Genomic DNA, 16,773 nt, shown 5'->3' with positions numbered 1-16,773 from the left:
TTCCGGCCATTGCAGCCATCTGGGGAGTGAACCAGCAGATGGAAGACAGCGCTCGCTCGCTCGCTCGCTCTGCCTCTCCTCTCTCTGTGTAAGTCTGACTTTCAAATAAATAAATCAAAAATGGAAAGAAGGAAGGAAGGAAGGAAGGAAGGGAGGGAGGGAGGGAGGGAGGGAGGAAGGAAGGAAGGAAGGAAGGAAGGAAGGAAGGAAGGAAGGGGGGAGGGAGGGAGGGAGGGAGGGAGGGAGGGAGGGAGGGAGGGAGGAAGGAAGGAAGGAAGGAAGGAAGGAAGGAAGGAAGGAAGGAAGGAAGGAAAGGAGGGAGGGAGGAAGGAAGATAGATCACAGTTGAGACATTCAGTCCACCCCTCAATCTTCAGAAAGGGGAGAGCAGCTGAAGACTTTATTATCATCAGTGCCATGATTTGATCAATCACAGCTATATTTTGAAGCTTCCATAAAAATTCAAAAGGACTGGGCTAGGGGAGCTTCCACACAACTAAATACATGGAGGTTTCTGGAACAAGCCTCACCTCTGCACACTTTCCCATATGCCTTGCCCTATACTGCTCTTCGGATCTTTATCCTTTGTAATAAACCAGTGAATGTAAGTAAAATGCCTTCCTGAGTCCTGTGACCTGATACAGCAAATTATTCAAGTCTGAGGAGGGGAGGCATAGGAACACTAATTAATAGTCAGATAGTCAGAACCACAGGTGAAACAACCTTGGGGTGATTAATACTGGAAAAGGGGGGGGGGGAGTTGTCTTGTGTGACTCAGCTCTCAAACTATGGGATTTGACACTATCTATATGGAGAATTAAACTGAATTACAGGACACTCAGCTGGTTTATGCTGTAGAATTGATTACTTGCTTGAGGTGTATGTGTGAGACAGGGGGACTTCATATGTGTTGTGAGGGTACAGAAGGAGAAACTGAGTTTGTTTTCACCTATATCAAATACACACCTAAATATACAGCTATTAACTATAAAGCTTCCAGAAGAGAACACAGGAGAATATCTTCACAATCTAAGTGCAGATAAAGGTTTTTAGATAAGATATGGAAAGCAATAACCATAAGAGATTTTTTAAAAATCTGATTACATCAGACTCTATCAAAATTTAGGACTTCTTTGAATATGCTAATTATCATTACACAATATAAAGTATCAAAATATCACACTGTACTCCATAAATATGTACAGTTGTCATATGTAGATCAAAAATAAAACCTTAAAAAGTGGTAATTTAAAGAAACAGAATATAATTTTAAATCAAAACCAAAAATCAAAAAAATTTTAAGCTCTCATCAAAAGACAGCTTTAAGGAGATAAACAGGCTATCACAGACAGGGAGAAGACAGTCACAAACATTCACGTGACAAAAGGACTTATATCCAGAATATGTAAGAGGTCCCTACAATTTAATAATAATGGGAAAACGATACTTCACAAAAAATACAGGAACGGCAGAAAAAACACATGAAAATGCACTCAACATCAATAGTTATCAGGTAAATGCTACTTAAATCTACAACATAATACCACTACACACATTCTAGAATGGATAAAATTAAGAATGAAAACACCAAATGTTGCTGAGAATGAAAAATAGTACATCACTTTGGGGAAAAAAAAGGCTTATAGCATAATATGAAATTAAACATAAATCAATTCTGCAACCCAGCAATTCTATGCCTACATATTTACTCAAGAAAAATGGAAACACATGTCCACAAAAACACTTGTATAAGAATATTCACAGAAGCTTTATTTGTAATTACCAAAAACTGAAAATATCCCAAGTATAGCATCAACAGGAGAATTAATAAACAAACTATTGTATATTCACACAACAGAATACTCCTCAGCAATAAAAAAGGAATATACCACTGATATAACAACATGAATAAATTTCATTTTTCACAAGCATAGATCTTAAATAGATTAATAAAGGTTTAATTTGCTTTCAATTTTAACTTCTAATCCAGTAAATACTAAGAGTTAACTCACAGAGCTCTTGAGGGTCTGCAATACTATTAAAAAGTAAAATAAGTCATAAGACCAAAAAGTTTGATAACTTTTGATCTAGTTAAGGTTGAATATGCAAATGCCCTACATTGTAAAAATTACACTCCTAAGTATAAGAGAAACTCTTCTATTTGTGTATCCCAGAAGACAGATAGGCATATTTAAAACAGCATTATTTGTAATAGCAAAAACCTGCAAACAACAAAACCTCCAATGATTGAAGAATGGATAAATCAAATATACTCATACAGTAGAATTCTAAACAATGATAAAATGAAATGAACCCTACCTATACGCACTGTCTTAGCCCATTTGCTGCTGCTACAACAGAATACCTGAAACTAAGTAACTCAGAAAGAACAGAGATTAATTTGATTCAGTTCTAGAAGCTGGGAAGTCCAAACACATGGTGCCATCTTCTGGACGAAGTCCTTTATGCTTTGCCATCCCAGCTAAAGGCAGAAAGAAAGGCAAGCAAGCATGTGAGATAGAGAACTGAACTCATTCCTTTTATTAGGAGCCCACTCCTACAACCATGGCATTAATCCACCGCTGAAAGCAGAGCCCTTTTGATCTAACCACCTCTTAAAGGTCCCACCTCTTAATACCATCACAATGCCAACTAAATTCCAGTATGAGTTTTGGAGGGGACATTCAAATTACAGAGCATATCAACAGAGACAATTCTCAGGAACATGGGCATTAAGAAACTCAATTGGGTGAATGGAGGGGGAAGAAGTATGTAATACAAGCAGGCATTTGTCCTAGTGGTTAAGATGCTCCCTGGGATGCCAGCATTCCATATCTAAGTGCCTAGGTTTGAGCCCGAGCCCTGTTCTCATTTCAGTTGCCCATTAGTATATCCTAGGAGGCAGCTATGATTCAAGTAGTTGATTGCTGCCAACCAGATGGGAGACCTGGACTGAATTTCTGTCTTCCAGCTTTAGCCTGGTCCAGCCTCAGCTACTGTGGATATTTGAGGAATAAACCAGCAGACTGGGAGGTGGAAGAACAGAGTTCATTCATATTCTCTCTCTCTCTCTCTCTGCCACTCAAATTAAAAAGTAAAATAAATAATTAATCATTTCTTCCAACGTATGCTACCAAATGACAATTCACCCAAGTTAATAACTTAGAAAACTTGGATAAATACTAAGTAAAAAATAGAGTTCAAAATAGATGCAGGCTTCAAGTACTAACATAGCTGTAAATGCTACAGATTTAAGTCTAAAAGTTGGTTTGGTTTGAACTTGGGAAAGGCATTAGGAACAAATAAGAATGAAAATTATTTCTGAAATGAGAAAGTTCAACTCGGTTTATTAGCTAAGATGATCATGTTTAAGATTTCCTTCAAGTACAGTCTTTTCAGTCTCCATTACTGTGCAGAGGAATCAATATCTAACATGGTTTTCAGTCGGAAACCTAGCTTCCAGGACCAGGCCCCAAGATCTTGAACAAGTTGCTTATCCATCAGAATTTGGTTTTCTTATACACAAACAGGGATAACACCTGCATCTCACAGGGCAAAAAAAAAATATGTGAAAGTGCTTTGTGGCTCACAAAGCCTTGCTTTTTCAAGTATAATCGCTAGACCAACAGCATAGGAATAGCTTGATAGCTTATAAGAAATGCGGACACTAAGGTCAGACTCCAGACCTACTAAACCAGAATGTGTTTTAATAAGATGCCCCGGAAATTCCCATGCACAGGAAAGTCTGAGGAGCCCTGCTATGAAGTGCTCAGTAGACATTGGCTATCTTTGCCATAATAGCTCATTAGAAGCTCTTTTTGTTCTGAGAAAGTCTTGTGATCCGTTAACTCATTAATAATATGACATCAACAACACTGACATCAACTGCCTCAGCTCACTACATCCCAGACTGAGAAACTAATGAATGTGGATTCTGGTCTAGGCTTCATTACTAGGCTTCATTACTAATATGCCACATAATCTTGAGTAGATCATTTCTCAGTCTTTTTCCTTATTTATAAGATGAGGATAGATCACTAGTTTCCAACTTGAAGTCCCTGGACTCACTGGAGTCTAAAAAGATGGTAATGGCAGATTCAATTCAATACCAACCAAAATACCAAAGACATTCTTATCAGATCTAGAAAAAAATGATGTTGAAATTCATTTGGAAATACAAGAGACCTCCATAGTTAAAGCAATCTTATACAACAAAAACAAAGCCAGAGGCATCACAATACCAGACTTCAAGACATACGACACAGCAGTTATAATCAAAACAGCCTAGTACTGGTATAGAAACAGATGGATAGACCAATGAAACAGAATAGAAACACCAGAAATCAATCCAAGCATCTACAACCAAGTTATATTTAACCAAGGAGCTAAAACCATTCCCTGGGCAAGGAGTCTCTTCAACAAATGGTGTTAGGAAAACTGGATTTCCACATGCAGAAGTATGAAGCAGGACCCCTACCTGAAACCGTACACAAAAATCCATTCAAAGTGGATTAAAGACCTAAATATATGACCCAATACCATCAGCTTACTAGAGAACATTAGGGAAAACCTGCAAGACATTGGCACATTCAGAGTTCCTGGAAAAGATCCCAGAGGCACAGGCAATAAAAACCAAATTGCATCAAATTGAGAAGCTTCTGTACAGCAAAAGAAACAGTCAGGAAAGTAAAGAGGCAACCGACAGATAGGGAGAAATTATTAGCAAAGCATGCAACTGAAAAGGATTAATAACCAGAATATATAAAGTGATCAAAAATCTCAACAACAACAAAACAAACAACCCAGTCAAGAAATGGGAAAAGGACTTAGACATTTTTCAAATGGCCAACATATGAAAAAATGCTCAGGATAACTAGCCATCAGGGAAATGTGAATCAAAACCACAATGAGGTTTCACCTCACCCAAGTTAGAATGGCTTTCATACAGAAATCAACAGACAACAAATGCTGGCGAGGATGTGGAGAAAAAGGTACCCTAATCCACTGTTGATGGAATGCGAAAACTGGTAAAGCCACTATGGAAGTCAGTTTGGAGATACCTTAGAAATCTGAATATAGTCCTACCATACGACACAGCCATCCCACTCCTCAGAATTTACCCAAGGGAATTGAAATCAGCAAATAAAAGAGCTATCTGCACCTCCATGTTTATTGCAGCTCAATTCACAATAGGTAAGATATGGAATCAATCTAAATGCCTGTCAGCGGAAGACTGGATAAAGAAACTATGGGATATGTACTCTATGGAATACTACACAGTGGTGAAAAAAAATCTGATCATTTGCAACAAAATGGATGAAACTGGAAAACATAATACTTAGTGAAATAAGCCAGTCCCAAAGGAACAAATACCATATGTTCTTCCTGATCTGTGATAACTACCAGAGCACCTAAAAGGAAACCTGGAGAAGTGAAATTAACATTACGAGAAGCAGACTTGAACAGCCCTTGTCTTGACTGTCAAGGAACATTTATTATTATCACTTTTTATGTATTCTTTTTTTATTTTTCTTCTACCTAATACCATTGGTTGAACTCTTTACTTAACATAGAATTAACCATAGGTGTATTAAGTCAATTGAAAATAGTTCTCTTGGGGCCGGCACTGCGGCATAGCTGGTAAAGCCACCACCTGCAGTGCCAGCATCCCATATGGGAGCTGGTTCGAGTCCCGGCTGCTCCACTTCAATCTAACTCTCTGCTATAGCCTGGGAAAGCAGTAGAAGATGGCCCAAGTCTTTGGGCCCCAGCACCCATGTTGGAGACCCGGAAGAAGCTCCTGGCTCCTGGCTTCAGATCGGCACAGCTCCAGCCATTGCAGCCATCTGGAGAGAAAACCAGCAGATGGAAGACATCTCTCTCTCTCCCTCTCCTCTCTCTCTATAATTCTGACTTTCGAATAAATAAATAAATATATCTTTAAAAAAAAATAAAATAGATCTCAGTTAAAAGTAAGTAGGAATGAGAGAGGAAGAAGCTGTACAGGTCGGCACACATTTCCACTGACCTACTCTTAAGGGTAAAGCTAAAAACTTGCCATAGGACTCCAAATCCCATTAAGCTGGGTAGTACTAATCCCATCTTACGTGATACAGTGATCATATTAAGAATGGAATTGATCATATAGATGGGATTAAGTGTCAAAGGGATCATGTAAATAAGACCAAGTGTCTGGTAATAAAAATAGAATTAAAAAGGAGAGAATGATCCAAATGGGAAGCAGGCCACACAGCAGGCTCATAGAAGGACAAAGGCCCTAAACAGCACTCTGACCTCAGAATCAGCCCATAAAGGCATTTAGATCTGGCTGAAAAGCCTATGAGAGCATTTCAGGCATAGAAAGCCAAGACACTTTGGCAAAAAATTATCTACATGAAGGATTTCTGTGACTGAGATCCCAGTGGAAAGAAGGGGCCATCGAAGAAACAGGTACTTTTCTCTGAAGGGAGGAGAGAACTTCTACTTTGCACATGGCCCTGTCTAAATACCAACAGAGTTTGTGGACTCAAAAGGCTTCCATAGCCTTGGCAGCTCATGTCGAGCCCCGAGTGGTCACGATGTCAAAAATAAGAGTGTTAGGCCGGCACCGCGGCTCACTAGGCTAATCCTCCGCCTTGCGGCGCCGGCACACCGGGTTCTAGTCCCGGTCAGGGCACCGGATTCTGTCCTGGTTGCCCCTCTTCCAGGCAAGCTCTCTGCTGTGGCCAGGGAGTGCAGTGGAGGATGGCCCAAGTCCTTGGGCCTTGCACCCCATGGGAGACCAGGATAAGTACCTGGCTCCTGCCATCGGATCAGCGCGGTGCACCGGCCGCAGCGCGCCGGCCACGGCGGCCATTGGAGGGTGAACCACCGGCAAAGGAAGACCTTTCTCTCTGTCTCTCTCTCTCACTGTCCACTCTGTCAAAAAAAAAAAAAAAAAAGAGTGTTAATTGCTGAAATCAACAACAGGAGTCACTGTGCACTTACTCCCCATGTAGGACTTCTGTCTTTAATGAGTTGTACTATGAGAAATAACTGTAAAACTTGCTCTCAATCAGTACTCTATACTTGGTGTGTGTGGGTGGGTGTGTGTGTGGGTGGGTGGGTGGATGGGTGGGTGTGGGTGCAAACTGTTGAAATCTTAGTATACTGAGTTCATCTTCTGTATATAAAGTTAATTAAAAACAAAACTTAATAAAGAATGGGATGGGAGAGGGAATAGGAGGTGGGGCGGAGTGGAGGTAGGAGGGCAGGAATGGGGTGAAGAACCACTATATTCCTAAAATCTTTACCTATGAAATTTGTATTCATTAAATAAAAGCCTTCTTAAAAAAAAAAAAAAAAGATGGTAATGGAAGAAGGCCGACAGTACAGTAGTTAAGCATATAGGCCTCAAATTAAGTGTTCCCTTGGGTCACTATGGCTCTGCCACTTAATAGTATGTGATCTTGGGCAAGTTCCTTAACCTACCTAAACTTTAACACCTTCAACTGGAAAATTAGTATTACAAGAGTACCTACCCTGAAGTCTAAGCAGTATAGTATATAATTAGAAATGAGGACTCCACTAGGTAACTTTTTCAAGATGATAGTAGAAACAGACTACATCTTGATTGGAATGGTAGTCACACAGGTGTATACACCTGTTGAAACTTTTCAAACTATACACTTATAAGCATATTATAGCTCAGACATCTCTTTTTAAAGGGAGAGAGAGAGAGATAGAAACAATACACTATGGAGTCAGTCTACATGAGTTCAAATCCGCATTTTGCCACTTGCAAACTGGAAACTTTGGATAAACATTTTAATCCCTCTCTGCCCTAAATCTTCAGATTTGTAAAACAAGACTAGAACTTAAAAGTCACTAGGGACCAGCACTGTGGTACAGCGGGTTAAAGCCCTGGCCTGAAGCACCAGCAGCCCATGTGGGCGCTGGTTCTAGTCCCAGCTGTTCCTCTTCCAATCGAGCTCTTTGCTATGACCTGGAAAAGCAGTAGAAGATGGCCCAAGTCCTTGGGCCCCTGCACCCCGTGGGAGACCCAGAAGAAGCTCCTGGATCGTGGCTTCAGATCAGCGCAGCTCCGGCCGTTGAGGCCATCTGGGGAGTGAACCAGCGGATGAAAGACCTCTCTGTCTCTCTCTGTAACTACCTCTCTCTGTAACTCTGTCTTTCAAATAAAATAAATCTTAAAAAAAAAAAGTCACTTTAAATTGAGTAAAGTAAGAATTATAGCAAGGGTTCTTATCAGAAAGTATGTAGAAAAATTTTGTACATTAAGCCTCATCAATGTTAGCTATTATTTTTACCAATTATATTCAATATTTAAAAATCACATTTATTCACAAAAATATTGCAATGAAAATATTATGCTATCTTTTCTTTGGACTAGAATTATATCAGTACATTAAAGCAAGTAGGAGCCAGCTCTGTGGTGTAGCAGGTAAAGCCACCGCCTGCAGTGCCAGCATCCCACATGGGCACCGTTCAAGTCCTGGCTGCTCCAATTCCAATCCAGCTCTCTGCTGTGGCCTGGGAAAGCAGTAAGATGGCCCAACTCCTTGGGTCCCTGAACACACATAGGACACCTGGAAGAAGCTCCTGGCTCCTGGCTTTGGATCGGTGCAGCTCCAGTTGTTGCGGTCAATTGGGAGGTAAAAGGCAGATGAAAGAACTCTCTCTTTCTCTCTTTCTCTCTCTGTGTAACTCTTTCAAATAAATGAATAAATCAAAAAAAGCAAGTAATTACTGTATCTCATATGGATCAATAAAATATGGTAACAATGACCATAGTTCATCTATTGCTATATGTGCCTTTGATTAATTGAAACAGGGACAAAATACATTAACAATTATAATTTATATAGGCGTAATAATAAATTATAATTTCTATAACAGTGATAATAAATTCCTGGGATCCAGGAAAAAATAATAAGACTTCCTTCTGATGAAAAGGTTAAAATAGCTGCTATGTGATCAAGTGATCCAGCAACTCCACTTTCGGGACTTGAAGAGCTATTTGGATATCCATTTTCATAGTAGTACTATTCATGATAACCAAGAGGTGGAAGCAACTCATGTGTGCATAGACAGAGAATGGATAAAAAAATGTAGGATATGTGTGTGTGTGTGTGTGTGTGTGCAATGAAATATTGTAGTCTTAGGAAGGAAGGAAATTCTGATAACATGTTACAACATGGATGAACCTTGAGGACATAAGACAGTCACAAAATTATATACACTATATGATTCCACTTACAGCAGATACCTAAAGTAGTTCAATTCATACAGACAGAAAGTAGAAGGATGGCTGCCAGTGGCTGGGTGGAGGAGGGAACAGGGAAATAATGGGTATAGAGTTTCAGTTTTGCAAGATGAAAAGAGTTCTAGAGATTACACAACAATATGAATACATTTAATACTACTGAACAGTAATTATTTCAAAATAGTTAACATGACTGATTTTATGGTTTTCTGCACTGATACATAAATATCTAGTACAGTGGCTCTTACAGCACTAAGAGTTTAAAGCTTTCATGAACTTATTAGAATGCATGCATCCTTTCCTTACATTCCAATGTTCTACATATTTTTATGTCTATCACTACATTTAAAACAATTTACTGGCAAGTATTTGACTTTGTATACATTAAAAATCCTTTCAAAGCAGTATTAGGTCTTTAATTTGGCCTTCATTCTTCAATGACTTATGTTACTTACAAGCTATAAGTTGTAGTTGCTGCTAGCCTGTCAATAACCCTCAGAGAAAGGACTATATTCCTTAATATAACAGAGATACCACCTCTGCCTATACACAAAGCCCCAAGACCAAAAGAGGTCTGATTTGTGCTCAATTAGTTGAGTCTCCTACTATTCAGGGAAGAGAGGAGGAAGGGGCTCAAAAAAGGAAAAGAAAAAAAAAAGGTAACAGAGGGCTACAGGCAGCCAGATGCCTTTTGTAGTCTATGTGTATGGCAGAGGCAGCTGGTTAAGTCTGTGTTGTCTTGTCCTGAAGAGGCAAGGAAAGGAAGACCTTTTTCCTCATCTAAGTCAATCTCATAGGAAAAATAGAAAGACTGAAGGTTGCCCTACTTTCCTTCTGCTCAGCTCCTCTGAATAGGAGGGGAAAAAGGGCAGTAACCCACGCAAAAGGACAGTATCTAGCTCAATTTATCCTAGCTCAAGGACAAAAAGATGGTGGCTAGATGGAAATACCAGAAGTCACCATTCACTCTCCCTATCTATACAAGTTCTATCACAAGTTACCTCCTCAGACTGCTGTCCCTATAAAAACCATAATTAGATATTTTTAAATATTTCAAATATTCAAATATTTCAAATATTTTTGAACTTTCTGATAAATTCTCCCTCATACTATGTCAATTCTTGGAGATTTTTTACTAAATACATTTTTAGGAATGTGGTTCACTTGTAAGTAGAAGTGCATCTGTTCATATACCCACTGGCTTCCTAGATACCTTGAAGAGAGAGGTTATCTTTTATAGTTTTATAGTCTTAGTAATAAAGAGGTGCTCAGTAAATATTTGGTGAATAAATGAAACATTCTGGCCGGTGCTGTGGCTCACTAGGCTAATCCTCCGCCTTGCGGCGCCGGCACACCGGGTTCTAGTCCCGGTCGGGGCACCGGATTCTGTCCCGGTTGCCCATCTTCCAGCCCAGCTCTCTGCTGTGGCCAGGGAGTGCAGTGGAGGATGGCCCAAGTCCTTGGGCCCTGCACCCCATGGGAGACCAGGAGAAGCACCTGGCTCCTGGCTTTGGATCAGCGCGGTGCGCCGGCCACAGTGCGCCGGCCGCGGCGGCCATTGGAGGGTGAACCAACGGCAAAGGAAGACCTTTCTCTCTGTCTCTCTCTCTCTCTCTCTCTCACTGTCCACTCTGCCTGTAAAAAAAAAAAAAAAAAGGAAAAAAAAAGAAACATTCTGAATAGCTTTTAATTGGTAATTATTCTCTGAGGTCATAACTGAAGTTTTGAATCCCTTTCCACTTCCATTTAGGTAATATTTCTTCCATTAAACCAACAGCACTTGAATTCCACTTCTTGTAGACTATATGTCTTGGCAAAAAGACATAAATTTGAACACCATTTCTGCCTCATAATATCTGTATGATGCTTGAAAGTTCTTTAACTCCTCTAAGATTCCGCTTTGAAAGGGTAATAGGGATGGGTGTTATGGCACAGCAGGTTAAGCTACCACTAGGGAAATCTGCATCCCATATAAGAGTGACCTGGATTAAGTTCCACCTCTGCTTCCAACTCAGCTTCCTGTCAATGCACCTGGAAGGCAGCAGATGATGGCTCAATTACTTGCATCCCTGCTAGCCACATGGGAGACTTAAATGGAGTTCCTGGCTCCTGGCTTTGGTCTGGCCCAGATCTGACTGTTGTGGGTATTTAGAGAGTGAACCAGGAAACAGAAGATTCTCTGTCACTCTGCCTTTCAAGTAAATAAACACTAAAAAAAAGTTGGAAAATCTGCCATGTTCTTTAAAATAAGTAAATAAAATGAGGTAACACCACCTACTGAAGAGAAATGTTCTGAGGATTATTAATATGTGGGCAGTCTTTACTTTGCAAAGTTCCAATATGCAAAAATTTCACTTACTATAGTTTAAACACCAATCCCCCAATGACACAATTCAAAGTTCAGTTACCACTGCATATTAATTGAATACAGTACAAACTTTGCTACTAGATCTTTAGTCTACAAATCACTGTAAATAGAGGAACACCATGATTACCAGCCAAGTCAGTTCTGTTGAAGTTTATTGGTGATCAAACTTCATCTCTGTTTTCAGTTCATATACAGACAGCAAAGCATATACAGAGCAAAACATACACAGTTCATATAGAGAAAGCAAAGCAGCTCATGAGGTTGCCTCCTGGTCTCCTAGAGACAAACTTCTGGGATGTTTTACAAAAATGAGTTAGAAAGAGGGTACTGGCCAACAATGATGAAAGAGCAGCTGAGAAATAAAAAGTGATAATGCCAAATGTGAAATTCCAATCAAACATAAACTGAGTTACAGATGAAATGCATGACGGTACAAATGTTGACACTGCTACCATTGAAGAGACTACAGTATGCAGCCTGAGGAACTTAGAAACAGCAAACTTATCAACACAAATGAACAAAGTAGTTGTGGTGAAAAAGATGAGGATGCCCCAGTAGCGAAACTGACCAAAAAAGTTGCATTAAAGGAACTCGCAGAGATTTTTCACAATATTGAAAGTGCAAAGGACAAACTGTTAAAAGCTGATATAGACTTAGAAAGGATGAACCAAGGCACAGAAAAGATTCCATAAAAGTTATATGAGAGGGCAAGCACTGTGGAAACTACTCTTATTATTTTACACAGAAAAAAAAAACACTTAATTCATAATGGTTTTAATGTTTAAAATTACAGTGAATGAAATAAATGTTAGTTTTGCTTTTTTCACTTCCCTTTATAAACAACAGAGAGAGTGTTTACAGTGTTTAACAAAAAAAACTTTTTAAAGATTTATTTATTTATTTGAAAGGCAAAGCAACAGAGAGAGAGGGAGAGACAGAGAAAATCTTCCATATGCTGGTTCATTGCAAAGAAAGGCTGCAACAGCCAGGGCTGGGCTAGGTCACAGCCAGAAGCCAGAAACTCCATTCCAGTCTACCACATGAGTGGCAGGGACCCAAGTACCTGGACCATCATCTGTTGCCTTCCCAAGTGCATAAGCAGGGAGCTATATCAGAAATAGAGCAGCCAGGACTTGAACCAGCACTTTGCTATGGAATTAATCCACTGTACCATAATGCCAGCCCTTTGACAAAAACTTATAAAGGTCATAGACAAATGGTAACTTTTCTCATTGATTATTAATATTGCTTTGCTTGGCTTTAACTCACATGGTCATGTGTATGGTCCTACACTATCTTACAAAATGAGGGCTGTCTGTACCCATAATTTCAGGCACACAAAGAAGCTTATTATCCACAACTAAAGGGAGACTCTACCTTTCCCCTGGTACTATAATCTGCTCAAACAAAAAGGAATTGGAACTGCTAAAACGAAAGTTTCTCAGGTACTGAAAATAACTGAGAATCACTACCATATCTAAACATGAAATTCCCCAAACTCAACTTATTTACTTACCATTGATATAAATATTATGATGATAAGACATTTGTTTTGCGCACATAATATTTTGAACATATTACTAGTCAGCATATTTTTCACAAGTTAATTTAATTTTCTTACTCCAAAATATGACAAACCTCCACCACTTGCTATGGTAAGACTTGACCTCAATTCCCTTCAGATCATTTTCACTCAAGGTAAACGCACAAAAGAATGCCAACATTCACTCATCTTCTTCTTGAATCTTCTCGAATTTTTGTCAAAATCTACCTGTAGTCTGTTCAGAGTCTCCTTTTCTGAGGACACTGAAAACTAAAGCCATTTCCCATTTCTCAGAGCCATCTGCCAGAACTTTAGTTGATCTTGCTCTCTCATAGTCCACAGGACTTAATGGCCAGTTTTCTCCTTTGATTCTAAACCAAAATCTTGGTTATGATCTACATAGACCCATAGGGATGCAAAGGATCTAAAAGCCACCTAAGGCCAGCTCCTTTTCTCTACTAAAGAATTAATTCCTCCTAAAATATTCACAGGAGTTGGTTAAGCAATGTCTGTTTTAACACTTTCAGTGACAGAATGCCCTCTACCCCCAGGCAACCTGTTCCATGACTATATAACTGGTTAGAAAATTTTTCACACGTTGAAACAAAGTCCCTTACAGTTGTTTTCTACTCATCTGGCTTAATTCCAGATTCTGGAGAAATGCATAGAGTTGATTGCTATATCTGATAGCCCACCCAGTATCTGAAGACCCTTTAGTTTCTCTTTCCCATATTACACATTTCCAGCTCAGAGATCATGGTATTAAGTCCTTTCCCTCATAGTCATGGTTCTCTGAACCAGGCATGAGCTTGCAAAGTGATCTGACAACAAATTGATAAACTGCTTCCTTTGCCAACATTTAGGCTCAACATTTAAGTCAAATAATTACACTATAAATGACTTCTTTGCTCATTTATATATGGAAGTGACCCTAAGCATAAAGCATGGTCTTAAGGGAATGGAAAGCTAAAGTTCTGAACTGAAAAGGGTTTTATTTTCTTTCTTTTTTTTTTTAACTTAGCCAATTACTGGAACAGAATAAAGTAGGTTCATCTGGCACAAACCCCTCCTCTTTGCTACAAAGCCAAACATGCATGTCCAGGAGAAGGAATTAACAATAGGAAAGTTAGCTAAGAAAAATTTTGCTCCATGCCCGAGAAAGTAAATCCAATTTAAAGACAGCAGTATGGTTAGCTGAAGATAATGTTCTCCGTACCTTGCCAGAAGGAGGTACCTGAAAGAAGAATCAAACATCGCACTCTCAAAACTTGAAAAGCCTGGCAGGGATAATCATCTAGGAACACGCGCACACACGCACACACACACACACATAATCAGCAATCTGGCCAGCAGGGTCTGTCAGGGCAACAGTTACAAGACTCCTCAAGTCCTCAGAAGGTGCAGTCAGTTGAAAGCAGTGTCCTCAAATGACCCCTAACCCCTAGACAGTCCAACAGGAGGCAGAGTAAAGTGGGTGGTCCCTTGTGCTCTCGGGAGCCTGGCCCTGCAGGACCATGTAGATTGTGTGCCCTGCCTGGAACTTCTGGTGTTCGATGATAGTGGAAGAGTCGTACTCGGGGAGCAGATGACCTCTGATACTTGAAGATATACTGGGTGGGAGCGTGTGCGTGTGTGCCAGCGTGTGTGCGTGCGTGTGTGTGGCGGGGGGGCTCGTCCATGTGGTCTGTGCCCTGGAGATGAGTGCGAAGGTCTGATAAGAACAGAGAAAGAGGAAGGAAAAGACTTCAGAGTTTCTCAGATTTGGCTGTAGAAGCTAGGAACTGTCCCCTTCGCCGGTGCCCTTCCAGCTAGGGTGGTGGTGGCAATGGCCGAGCAGGTGTCCTGGGCCCTCCTCCAATTAGCTGAGTCTTCGCTTCTCCCAACCTCACCCCACATCTGCCCCTCAAGAATCCCCAGTCCTGCTCCTCAGGCTTTCCTCTGAGGTCCAGCAGGGGCTCCCCACTTCCCTTCCGCCCCCCAACCTCAAGACCCCCCCTCTTCAACCCGTCCAGACCGCAGCACGTCTCACTTGACACACGGGACTCCCCCTGGTCTGCTGCCCCCCGGCCCCGGGCGCCGCACCACCGCTCGCCGGCCAGGCCTGGTGCCTCCCCTCGGCCAGGTTCGCCCTTTGCCTCCCTCACACGGCGTCTCCCCTCAGACCCGCGTCCTCCCTCCCCGTCTCGGGCCACACTCACAGAACTCGGCGATGTACCAGGTCACGGCGTAGTTCTCCTCGCACCAGTCCAGCGTAGAGGTCGTGGGGCCCCAGTAGCCCTCCCGGTCCACCGCCGGAGCCATCGCGCTGCCGCCGCCGCCCAGGCGCTTCGCTCGCTGCGCTCGGCTCGGCGGGATCCCAGGCCGGCTCCGGCCCAGCTCTCGCGCCCGCTCACGCCCCGAGGGGCGTGGCCGGCGCCGTCACTGAGGCGGCCGGGCCGGGAGGCCACGCCCACCGGCGCTGCCGGGCTGCCGGCCCGGCGAGCGCAGGCCCGGCCCGAGGGCGCTGGGTGGCCGGGCGCCTCCTCCCTCTGTGGGCGGGCCAGAGGCGAGATCCAGGAAGGAGCGGGAACCTGGACTGCCTGGCCCGCCTAGACACGCCCTCGTCGGTAGGTCTGGGGCTCCTGATAGCCCAGGGGCTCTTTTCTGTCAGGACGTGTCTGAGGCGCTGTCTCTCTCTCTCTCTCTCTCTCTCTCTCTCTCTCTCTCTCTCTCTCTCTCTCTCTCTGATTTGATTTAATTGGGGCGGGGGTGGGAGGAAGGCTTTTTTCCAGCCCGTGCTTGATTAAACTTGTGCAGCGATGCGCCTCAGTGTCTCCCATTGTCCCCAGGCCTCAAAAGGAGCCCGGAAACCGAGTACCTCTTAGTCAACTCCAGCGATTCCCAGGAAATAGGCCGCCGTTTTCTGAAAAAGGTGTGTCTCCTAGGGTCCAAGGGAAAGGGCAGCAACCTCGGACAGAAAGAAAGAGAAAGAAAGTGCCCGGATCCTTAAAGAGAACGCCGCCTGACAGAGCGCTGCCGCAGTTAGCCTGCCGCCTTGGGCTTCCAAGGCCCGAGATTTCTGCCCTCTGACTGTCGCTGGCAACCAACGGCCTCCCCCTAGTCCCGCTTCAAGACTCCATTACTCCGCAGAGCTGCCGGAGCCAGCCTTTAAAAGCGCACATGCAGCCTCCCTCCCTGTGCTCAGCCTGCAGGGAGTGCGCTCGCTCAGTGCCCCTGCTCCTGCCTTTGCTGTTCAAGTTCGGCTGGGCTGGCCTGCTTCTCTTCATTTGGCTAACTTTAAAATCTAGCTCCCGGAAGCCTTCTCTCACTTTCACTCGCAAGAGTTCCCTTGCCATTGTTGACATCCTCCTGTGATACAACAGATTAGGGATCTTGCTTGCCATTATTTTTTATTAAAGGTTTGTTTATTTATTGGGAAGGCAGAGTTAAGAGAGGAAGAGAGACAGAGGGAGAGAGAGAGAATACACACTTCCAAATGTTGGTTCACTCCCCCAAATGACTGCAACAGCTAAGTCTGGACCAGGCTGAAGCCGGGAGCCTGGACCTCCATTCCAGTCTCCCACGTGGGTGGCAAGGGCCCAAGTACCCCGGCCATCT

General features: G+C 42.3%; 1 protein-coding gene across 2 annotated transcripts in view; it reads right to left on the bottom strand.

Moving 5' to 3' along the window:
• The window catches only part of ACER3 (alkaline ceramidase 3), a 158,150-nt gene extending 142,554 nt beyond the window's left edge, over nucleotides 1-15,596 (bottom strand). The window contains exons 1-2 of one of the 2 annotated variants that reach the window (XM_008263677.4): nucleotides 15,375-15,596; nucleotides 14,393-14,410 (exon numbers count right to left, since the gene is read on the bottom strand). In XM_008263677.4, coding sequence (XP_008261899.1) covers nucleotides 14,393-14,410; nucleotides 15,375-15,477 — 121 coding nt within the window. In that variant the 5' untranslated portion in view covers nucleotides 15,478-15,596. The remainder of the gene's footprint in view (nucleotides 1-14,392; nucleotides 14,411-15,374) is intronic. The other variant, XM_008263685.4, reaches the window with a different exon arrangement.
• Between the last annotated feature and the right edge of the window lie 1,177 nt (nucleotides 15,597-16,773).

This window comes from Oryctolagus cuniculus, chromosome 1 (genome assembly GCF_964237555.1).
Source record: "Oryctolagus cuniculus chromosome 1, mOryCun1.1, whole genome shotgun sequence".
Lineage (NCBI taxonomy): Eukaryota > Metazoa > Chordata > Mammalia > Lagomorpha > Leporidae > Oryctolagus > Oryctolagus cuniculus.
The sequence above is the reverse complement of the archived record's forward strand: the minus strand, read 5'-3'. Positions and strand labels throughout refer to the sequence as shown.